Below are 10762 nucleotides of genomic sequence, written 5' to 3'. Positions count from 1 at the left end.
AGGCAGACTGCGTATGCGCCTGGAGTTTGATCCAGACAGTGTCAGCCCGACGCGCTCACGAACGTCCTTCCAGTCCGAGCCTTCCCCCTCATCTCCGTCCCGATTCAGCTTGAGCAGGCGGCGAGGGGCTGACCGCGACGACTAATTGTTTAACGTCTCATCTATTATCTGTCTCTCATCTGCTTGCTTATCAGCTGCCCTCAATGTATTATTTGGACATCTTACAGCATCTTTATTCCTTTGCTACGCTACTACTCGAACAGTCCCCGTTACTCGTATCCATATTGCAGCAATAAATGGCTAATACACTCAGGCAGTGCAGGGTTCGTCCTAATTGAAGAGTTCAGATACTCATGCTCAGTGCCTGACGCTTCGGCGCAGGGGCTTCTTGTCTTGGGAGGTACCCAGGAGAATCGTGGCCATGTCTTCATCAGTAGGCGCGCGTCCCAGTTGCCTAGTGATAACGAGGTCAGAAAAACAGGATAACAAAGTGATTTTGCTACAGACCTCTTCTTCTTCTTCTTGACCGTGTCAACTTCGCCCTTCTGGGATACATGCTGCTGCCCCTCGCCCCCATGAGTCACCGCATCTTGACGGGCTTTCTTGTTGGGTACGACCACTGTCGAGTCGCGAGCGTTCTCTTGCAAGGACAAGCTTTCAAGGGTTTCCTGCAGGGAGCTCAGTTTGTCCGAGGGCTCACGGCCAGATTTGCGTTTGGCCGCCATCTTTCCCGCCTTCACATCAACCTCAAAAATTGGCGAAGGTGCTTCGACAAAATCGTGCTTCTTGCCGGACGCACGACTGGCCCGTACTGGCTGTCTTGGCAACTCCTCGCGGCTGTCGCTCTGGGAAGGAGCCGTATCCATCTGCCAGTCGTCACCATCGCTCCGTTGATCGAATGTATCCTCGTCCGCAAAGTCTGAGTGGACAACACGATTATTGGCACGCGTCGTGCCCCGTTTGATTTTCTTTTGGCCCTTGCCAGCTAGAGGAGACGGTGACCTGCTCGACTCACTCGACTTGTAGGTCTCTGCGTCGTCTGATTCGTTCGGATCTTCCTCCTGAAGGGGGGGTCTAGTGTCAGGCGGAGCACTGTTTAGTTACCTCATGCACTTACTGGTTCCTCCTGCTCCTCGAATTCATCTTGCATGTGCTCGTCGGTTTCGCCCCCTTCGTCGGGATGATCAACCAGGGGATGACGCATTTTGGACCGGTTCAACATATCAATTTTAGCATCCATCATTTTTTCGTTCTGCTCAACCTGCAGAGTTTTGATTGCTCAGAAATCACGCTAATCAGTGCTGAAAGCCTCCCACGGACATACCTCTTTCATCAGTCGTCGTTTGAACATCTTCTCCATGTCATGCATGCGTTCTTCCATCTCTTCCATGACCTCCTCGCGAGTCTCTGCCTCAACGAGTGCACAGCGCATCTCCACTTCATACAGCTGATGTTCCGGTGTACGATCAGTGTCTACGCTGAGCAGAAGCACTCACGGTGTGACTTGCCTGTGTACGAAGACGCTCAATTTCGTCGAACAAGGCATCGACTAGAGGATTGATTGGCCCGTCGTCGTCCTCTTCATGACCGTCCTCGTCGTGTTCTTCATCCTCTGTTCAATGAGGGGATTTAGCGGTCGCTCAATACCCGAGCACTGATGCTCACCCTCAAGCACTTCTAGATGTGCCTCGCTGGCCTTCCTACCAGCGCCGCCCATAGAAATCGTTACCTTCCTTCTATGTGGGCCCACTCCACTTGGCCGATTGCGGTCCTTGACAGAAGGCAATGCGCGTGGAGCGGCAGCGGCTGGCGCTGTGTAGACATCCCGGGCAAGTGAGGAGAATCTCATGACGTGCGAGTTCTCGTCGAAACCAGTGTCATACGGGTTCACGTTCACGATCATGACCTGACACGCGTAAGTTGGGTCGAACATTGCTGTGAATAATTTTATAGCTTACAGCTTTGCCTTCACCCACGAAATAGTCCATCAATATTTCCGTCAGCTTGCTGTGACGGAAAGGCACAACGGCAAGGCCTTTCTTGACATCACGCGTATCCATGCGCCCAGCGGTGGTCCCCAGGCTACGCGCTAAGGTGCGCTGGTTCGTACGCAGCGTTTCCATACACTGTCCGAGGACCATGAGTGATTTGTTGATGTTGCCTGCCTCCCGCAGGCGGTCTCCCGAAGTATGAGTATGCTTCGTGCGCTCCGAGCCTGCCAAATCAACTAGGGTCAGACGTGACGTCTGAATAGAGCTCGGATCCTAATTGGGGAGAAACTATTCAGTTTTAAGGCCGGTCTATATCACGTACAGACCTCTTACATTGCGTTCGCCTCTGTGGACACGTAAGACTTTGATAGTGACAAGAGCATGACTTCTGCTGCTCTGACTGTTCGCAAGTGTACCAAAGACCCGGCGGTGCATTTGTCCCAGTTTGAGAAGAGCTTTAGCTTCTGCGGCGCTCTTGACCCTGATTTGCCGCAAGCCTGCAACGTACTTCCCAGCGCTGCCCGCCTCAGATCCTGACAACCCGGAATCCGAAAGTGGGGACGACTTCACGGGCAGTGCCTTGCGAGTCAGTAACAAAGGATGGGACTGTGATGACGGAAGCGGTATATTCAGGAATGTTGAAGTCGGACGCGGAACGGCAGACTGGCTTGGTTGACATGAGGACTCGGGAGAGTCCACAGAGGCGAACAGATCGTATACTTTCTCGTTATATACCTCAGAGTAAGACAGCCAAACTGTGTACTCGTGATTGCGATCCAGTTTCAGGGTGGTTGAGTCAATGTCCATGCCAGCATCGTCGAGGTCATCTAGAATGTCGGCGAGGGCAGGAACGCCATGGGGCTTGGATACTTGCGATCGTCCAGAGCTCGAGGAGTCGTCCGCAAGCTCAATGCCGTTTAGGCGGACAGGATGATACTACCTCGGACCTCTAGTCATGTAACGCAACTTATCAGATGTTGCGGACTCACTTTACCGTCCCCGTGTAGACCCTCTATGCTGTTGAAGATGACGTCCAGTGTCCTCGGAAGGATGCCTGCACTTCCTTCCTCGCTGCCGCCTTGTATGGTGTACGTCTTGCCGGAATTGGTCACACCGTATGTAAAGAGCAGTCCACTTTGTCCTTCGAGTACGTCTTTCACCAACGGTAGAGTGGTATTGTTAAAAAATTCTGACTGCTGTGTATGCGGAGGGAATATGTGGGAGAATGTGTAAATTGATGCAGAATTGGCACTGGACGTCCGGCTATGAGAGGACGATTCCGGGTCTGTCATGCGAACTGCGGTGTCAGATATAGGTTCAAGGTACGGCTCTGACGTAGGTTCGCCGTCTCCCAGACGAGGACGGATGCGAAGGAAAGCCTACAAGTTAGGTTATCAGCGATTGAACAAGTTTGAAGACCGAGATACGCACCTTCACAGGCTCTCGGTCGTCATCATGTGCAAAGTCAATGGGTGTAGCAGATTTCGGTCCTGGTACTTTCGTATTCCGAGATGCAGGCCGGGCCTTCTTGTCGATCCCTGTGTCAATCTCAACAGGGGAGTTTGCTCTATTATGGAGGGGCCTTCGAGGGACCTGCTTCTTAAGAGCCGCAGCCGCAGACGCTTCAGTGGTAACTGCTCTGGACGCCACAGCAATGCGAGATCCAGGCCGAGTAGCAGTAGGAGCCGGATTAGTCTTTATACGCGTCGAAGATCTAGTAGCAGTTGGCTTGGGTTTTGAAGACATGTCTGTATGAGGTATTGGTTAGACAGGGCAACTTGAGCAGGGGCACACACTGTAATGGTCATCATCCTACCTCAATGATCGTGGTCTGTAGATCCAGTCACAAGATGGGCACAGCGTTCAGAAAGAGAAATTGATTCCAGCTTATGGAGACCGTAGATGACGGAAGCCGTAGTACTAGATTTGACGACTTCGAGGTTGTAGCTTCGAACCGGATAGGGCACGCGCCCGACATGAGGAACGCGTCTCGACCACGTGATCGTCGCGTCGCGGGTTGAACACGACCCCTGCAATCTCGTCCTCCCTATTGAGGGCCCAAGCCTCTCACATACGGCTTCTGTCTACTTCTTGTCTTATGCCTTCTTGAAAAAACCATGGCATCAAAGATATCGCCCAACCGACGCAGGTCGCTCGCCGTTTTGAATCAAGGCGCGTCATCTCGCCACAACAGTCGCCGCCGCGCATACAGTATAGCGCCGGGAGAGAAGCTGAGCCCTGCTGCGCGAGCTCGTCGCTCCTTGGTGCGTAAAGGTACAGCAATATCGTATCTAATTGAAGCGACCGTTGGCCTAGGCTCCGCGTAAGAGCATCTTGAAGATCTCCAATGTTCCTGAGAGCACAGAATCCTCCGCACTCGGCGATGAGACGGGTACCCAATCCATGGATTTCACGGAGGTGCACTCGCATGGTCCCCGTAAGAGCCTTGCAAGACGTGTCAGCTTTGCCAGTCATGCGCACGTTCGTCTCTTCGAAATTCGGGAGCAGAACACCAACAGCAGCGGGGGACCGCCGTCTTCGCCCATCGAGGATTCTCCAAATGGCGACCACCGTGCTGATGATGAAGATGCTAGTCCTGATGCCGCACATAGTCGTCGTCGCAGCTCAATGCGTCGTCGGTCGTCAACTGGGTTCAGTGAGTTTGGAGAGCGTTCCATGGACATGGACATGGACGATACTGCTCCGCTTCCCCGTGACTTCCTCGGACAGAGCGACTATCAGCTAGGAGGAACTGCTGTAGAGGACGATGAATTCTCGGACGAGGACGATGAAGATGATGAAGATATGGAGGTTACAGAGGCCATTCGTCTGAACATCGAACGGAAGCGGTCACTATCTTTGGGACAAGGTCGCGTTTCACTTCCGAATCGCCGTCGTTCATCCGTTGCGCCCGTAACTGCCTCTCAAAACCAATCGGAGAACCAGCCCCCACCCCGAATTACTCGCCCAGAGCCTGAGCGAGAGCCATTTGATGATCAAGGCCAGGATGACAGTGTTTCCTCTACGATGTCCCAATCCTTTGTATCGGAAGGCTCTTCTGCTGATCAATCACAGCCTATGGAATTTACTATCCCTATCGCACGATCTCTACGTCCGTCCGAACCGCCTAGTGAAGCTTGGTTGAAGTTGCGAGCAATGACCCACGCTGGGGATGAACCATATGAACCTCCAGCGGATAGTTCTGAAGATGACATCAGTATACCGACGACATATACGCAAGGCGCGGAGGAAGGGGAACCCATGGAGTTGACAGATGCTATGACCCGCCTCATGAAGGCACGCTCTTCTTTGGGCCTGCCACCGGTCTCCGCTCCACTTGCGAATCCGGGACCTACTCAGACTGTATCTGAAACATTCGACGACAACGATGCTATTGCGCAGGAGCAAGGGTTCCAAGACGATAGCTTCACGAGTACGGAGGACAGCTTCGCCAACGATTTCGATGCCGGCGATCGTACTATGAATGTGACGAGCCTAATGAGGGCTAGCCTTGGTGCCCAAGATACCTCCATGGAATCCGCAAGTGTGTATAGTGGAGCTGGAGATGACGAGCGTGTAGTGAAGGTTCCGCTGGGAGTAACAGTGGGGCCTCCTGCTGAAGCTCCTGTTCAACATCCCATCACCATTCAGAAAACACCATCGCCGCCTATTGTTGATTCGACGACCAGCGCACCGGCCCCTAGGCCGCCTATCTTCAGCACTCAAACATCCTCGCGGCCCAGCATCTTTTCTGCACCTGCAGCCAAAACGCCGGCCCAGACACCTCGCTCACCATCCAAGATCCCCACGGCGACAGTCCCCAAACCGTTCACATTTAGTCTAGCACGATCGGCAGCACAGGTCGCACCCAGCCCTGTACCTTCCGGTGCTTCAGCAGGCTCTAATGTGCCGCAGTCCCCAGCAGTCAAGCCTTCGGCAGCTTTCGCGCCTCCATCTGTGCGCAAGTCGCCGCAAAAACGACCCGCTCCTCCGGGGTCAGAGAGCGCGGCTCAGCCCAGCCCCGCGAAGCGAGCTGCTATAGGCAAGCTTGAGCCTGCGAAGAAAGCGCCGTTTGAGAGAATTGTACCATCTGGCCAGCTGCCCGTCAACAGACGTGCAAGCATGGTGCGGAGGCCGTCGGGTTACTTCGCGCAGAGGAAGAGCCTGGGTGCAGGTGTCCTCCCCTCTGCAGCGGGATCTAATGGGAGATTGGGCAGTCCAAAGAAGCCTGGAGCAGTGGGACTACGACCACGAAGTAGTGTAGGAGCTGCACCTTCTGGGCAGGGACTTGGCATTGCACCTTTACAAGAACGTACAGCAGAGGAGGCGCAGTTGTATCCCGATGTTGCGCGCATCCTACGAGAAGATCCGCCGACTCCATCCAGGACTGGGAGCCCTGCATCGGGCAATGGCAAGTCGTGTGAGAGGGAGACGCTCCGACAGGCTATAGCTATCCCCAGCCCGACGCGTGGATCGCCGTCACCCGCGTCCTCACGACCAAGCTCTCCCTCGCCTTTTGCCGCCAGACTGAGTGCTCCCCAAAGGTCTGCTTCACCGGCTTCCCTCCCTCCCAGGATACCTTCCCCCGCTGTACCTTTGCTTGAGCCAGAAACACCAGGAGCATCATCTGCCCAGAGTCCTCCGCCGGCTGTCGCTCCTACTCCGACCGTTACACAGACCCCCTTCCTATCTACCGGAATCCCGCGACCTACAGCGCAGGTTCAGTCGGAGAACTCAGCCACTCAGCAATGGCAGCAGAACGTTGTTCAAGAAGATTTGGGGTACGAAGACGAGGGTGTAAGTTCTATACAACGCGTATCATAATTCACTGTGACTGACCATCACATAGCCGCCAATTTCTATTGAGCAGTTCTTCGAGATGACAGGAATTCGATTTATGGACGAGCTCACGATGCCGAAGCCACGGCAGTCGATCGCTCCGCCTCCCCAGCTACGGGCTCGGTCGCGGCGGCGATCGTCTGCAGAATTCAATTCGGATGCCTATGAAGATGACCCGATCTCTCTCGCTGAGTTCTCTGTCACAATGGCGGTCGAGCTGCCTCAGCTCGAACTCTTCGCTGCAGTGTCGAATGACCTGACGGCGTGGATCGAAGAAAGCAAGAAGATCTGCCTGGAAGCAGAGAACGAGACAGAAAAGGTCACTCCAGAGCTATTCCGCGACTTCGTAGCGGCGGATGAGTCAGAACAGTCGCTTCTAGTTGTTCGTCTCGTTCCCACTGATTGTCCGAGTATTTTCTAAGATTACCCAACAGCATCAACTGAAGTTGATCAAGGCGAACAACTATGCGCTGGCAAAGTCTCAATGGTACGATTGGAAAACCGTTTGGATCGAGCGACTAGATCGCCGAGCGGAGGAAGAGTTCTCACATCTCGAATCCGTAAGCTCCCGGTGCGGTCACTGGTCAGCCTACGGCTGAATCTCCATTACTCAGGATGCGCAAGTACTTGCCAAGGTCGTCAAACAAGCCCAAGGGATCCTGCCCGATCTGCGTGCAGAGTATGCACAGGTGATGGCTGAGCTTGAGCAAGAGCAGGCGGATATTGCTGAGATTGAGACATCGGACCAAGACTACCTAGGCGAGCTCAAGGCCACTATCGCGGAGCAGACGTGTGTCACTTTCACTGGGCAAATCTTCGTGCGCATTACTGATGGAGATAATACTCCTTTCAGCAATGAGCTGGAGGCCTTCCGAACAGATGTTTCGGAGAGCAGGGCCAAGCTTGAGCGTTTTGAGGAGAAATTGGCCGAAATTGAGTCGCAGAAGCAGGAGGCGTCCAGCGCCATTGCTTACTCTCAGCACAGTATCCATATCAAAAAAGAGAGTACGAGCGTGGAGGTAATCAAACTACGGGGTATGCACGTCTCTTGTCCGGTGTTATTCTTGAATGCTGAATGACAATGCACTAGATGAGCTAGAAGCTCTACAAGATCTACACCTGTGGCGCACCACCAAGCTCGCTGCGGACATCGTTGAATTTATTTATGCCTCACGATATCAAGTCACCATTCCTTGTATCATGCACAAACCTATTGCCAACAAGGTGTCCATCTCGAGAGCTCCGAATTCTCGGACCAGAGAACGAGACACGTTCCCGCGATTTACGGACCTTGCTCTACTTACGGCCCAGCAAATGGTCGCGAGCTTGGGGCAGTGTAGTCTCCGTGGGGTAGGACATTATGCGGCGTTTTGTATAATCATCTATTGACATATTATCCTGTGCAGGTCGTGGAACGACTGAGCGACTTCTGGTCATCCTGCTCGCAAGTTCGTTCACAACTTACCTTTCTTGCCGTGAAATACCCGCTTTCGGTGGAGACCAGATCGAAGATTGAAGGCCAGCTGCCGGATCTCCATGCCAAGGCGACCGTTATGTTTCCCAGCGTGAAGGGAAAGGCATATATATCTTTCATCTTTGATTCACAAACGTATTCACGATGGCCCATGTCATTCGAGTCGCTGAAAGCGGATGTCGAAGTAGCTTACGGCCGTATACGGTGAGTTACGTACCGGTCCCCCTATCTCACGCATTCTAATTAGGACTGTTTATGTAGGCCAGAAGACATTTTGGGTGCCGTTCGCGAACGCTTGAGTCAGGCCACTCCTGTGGACTGTCACGGATGTTTGCTGGACGCTTGTATAGAAGCTACGGAACGATATCTTGACGTCTAATTCTATACCCTGTACTTGTTTATGTTTGATGTCTCATCTACTGTATGTATCGTAGGATCATAAACATACTTCGTAACCTTTTTCAGGATCTATTCACTTGGGTCGATTTGAGTGATCGCTGAGAAGGAGCGTCATCGGGCCAAAGCGAAACAAATAGCCCCGACGCGCACGACGTTGTCCCACTGCGCGTCAGTGCGCGTCGTGCTCGGACGATATTGCCTAACAATCCCTTACTCGGCTGAGGGCAACTGCGTCCCTCTAGTGCTATGAACACGCCGCCGTCGTCTCTCCGCGATATTTACGTGACACCGTCCAACGCCTGGTCATTTATTCCGCCGCCACCGGGTCCAGCGCCAGAGAACTTGACGTCTGTCTACCCTTCTTCCTCCTCTTCTTCCCCATCCTACCAATGGTCTACGCGCACCAGTCAAAACCCCTTTCTCGACCTCTCTGTCAATGTTGTCGACGATGAGAGTGGTGTTGATGTTACCGTGCTCGCAAAAGGTCTAGCGGGGGCCGCGCTGTTACGCTATGTCACCACCGCAATAGTAATGCCATGGCAGGTGGGGAGGATCTTGTTGCAAGTGCAGTGGGTACCGCGAGATGCAGGCGAAGTACCACCCGATGCCGTGCTCACGACCGACGCTGTGGAAGAGGATGAGGTGCGTCATTCCGAAATGCATCTTCACGTCCGACTGGGTTGCATTGATACTTAGACGTTCATGCCTATATTAGCTGAGCGACACATCTAATGATAACGATGCATACTTTGCGGATCCAACCAAACTTGTGGATGACACAGCTTCTGGTTCTCCGCCTCGACTAGCCGACGAACGGGGATACATAGTCAGGCAATCCGTACTAGAAGAGGGTACAATTCCGGAGTATGTTATGCCAGTCGGCACCAGTGATGGGCCATGGGGCATGATGAAGCAACTGGGTCGTTTTCGAGCGGAAGGCTGGCTGTCGCTGTGGAAAGGTAGGCTAAACTCATACTTCAATCACCCTCTCCTCATCCAACTCCTAACTATAGGTCTGCTAACCACGACCGTCTATGATATCCTCTTCGCCAATCTTCAGCCTCTCTCGCACAGTATCGTGCAGTCTGTGCTATTATCCCTCTATGCCTCGCCTACCTTACCTGCAGGATCCTCATCCCTTCTCTTGCCCGTCGCTTCGTACACCCTGACAGGCTTCCTCCTATCCCCACTCGATCTCATACGTACGCGACTTATCATTCAATCCTCTCATCCCCGCTACCGCACCTACTCCGGACCAATCGACGCTCTCCAGCAGATTCTCACTCAGGAGGGTGGCCTCCGCGGGATCTATCTTCACCCACACCTCCTCATCCCCGCCCTCCTCGACTGTGCCCTGCACGCTCTGCTCCCGCTCACGCTTCCGGGACTTATCGCGTCATACCTCGGCTTCGGTGCGCAGATCGCGCCGGAGACACATCCCATGTTCTGGGCGGTCGCCGAGCTGCTCGGTGGTTGTGCAGGCTTCCTCATCACGCTGCCCGTAGAGACCGTCCGGCGGCGGCTTCAGGCACAGATGCGCGGCACCGCACGGCCGCTGCGCGCATGTGTTGAGCTGCGTCCTGCGCCATACAATGGAGTTGTGGACACCATGTGGCACATTGTTACAGAGGAGCGTTCGGACCTGCCGCTGCGCACGAAGAGCCGGCAGCGTCACGGGAAGGCGAAGGAGGATACTGGACGCGAAGAAGTGGAAGACGCGAGCTGGTCGCGAAGCACAGGGGTTGGTCAGCTATACCGCGGGCTGAGCATCCGCATCATGGCGAGTGTCATCATGTTCGTGGCTGCTGTTGTCAGTGGAGACGACACTACGGATGCAGGATGGGCGGAATTATGAGGTGTTGTTATTGTTCATAATTATGGAACGTAGTGTAGCCACGACTCAATCTGCATATCACCACGTACGTCGTGGAACAAAGCCTGTTGCACGAGCGGTGCTCAGCAGCTGCGTCATTGATCTAATTTAACGCCAGCCTCGTCTTGGCTCAATGCTGCTTGCAAGGCTGGTGACCGGTGTCCCTGGACCATCGCCGCGTCGATG

At 53.9% G+C, this 10762-nt stretch overlaps 2 protein-coding genes across 2 annotated transcripts; one reads left to right on the top strand and one right to left on the bottom strand.

Annotated features, from left to right (window-relative positions):
• Positions 1 to 210: 210 nt before the first annotated feature.
• POSPLADRAFT_1072559 (hypothetical protein) lies at positions 211 to 3737 on the bottom strand (the record flags this gene model as incomplete). Its single annotated transcript, XM_024482522.1, has 10 exons — positions 211 to 454; positions 508 to 1061; positions 1118 to 1261; positions 1325 to 1447; positions 1497 to 1612; positions 1666 to 1906; positions 1959 to 2264; positions 2325 to 2927; positions 2981 to 3370; positions 3423 to 3737. 10 exons carry the CDS (start codon positions 3735 to 3737, stop codon positions 358 to 360), a joined length of 2889 nt encoding a protein of 962 aa, XP_024344604.1. The 3' UTR covers positions 211 to 357.
• Positions 3738 to 4108: 371 nt separating this feature from the next.
• On the top strand, positions 4109 to 10558 carry POSPLADRAFT_1043000 (hypothetical protein; the record flags this gene model as incomplete). Its single annotated transcript, XM_024478208.1, has 11 exons — positions 4109 to 4255; positions 4308 to 6535; positions 6566 to 6788; positions 6841 to 7212; positions 7265 to 7390; positions 7445 to 7865; positions 7921 to 8180; positions 8237 to 8508; positions 8946 to 9345; positions 9419 to 9662; positions 9831 to 10558. The coding sequence occupies 11 exons, from the start codon at positions 4109 to 4111 to the stop codon at positions 10556 to 10558; spliced, it is 5421 nt and encodes a 1806-aa protein (XP_024344603.1).
• Between the last annotated feature and the right edge of the window lie 204 nt (positions 10559 to 10762).

Source organism: Postia placenta, assembly GCF_002117355.1.
Source record: "Postia placenta MAD-698-R-SB12 unplaced genomic scaffold POSPLAscaffold_1, whole genome shotgun sequence".
In the NCBI taxonomy this organism is placed as follows: Eukaryota; Fungi; Basidiomycota; class Agaricomycetes; order Polyporales; family Adustoporiaceae; genus Rhodonia; species Rhodonia placenta.
Note: the sequence above shows the minus strand (reverse complement) of the source record. Positions and strands in the feature narration are given on the sequence as shown.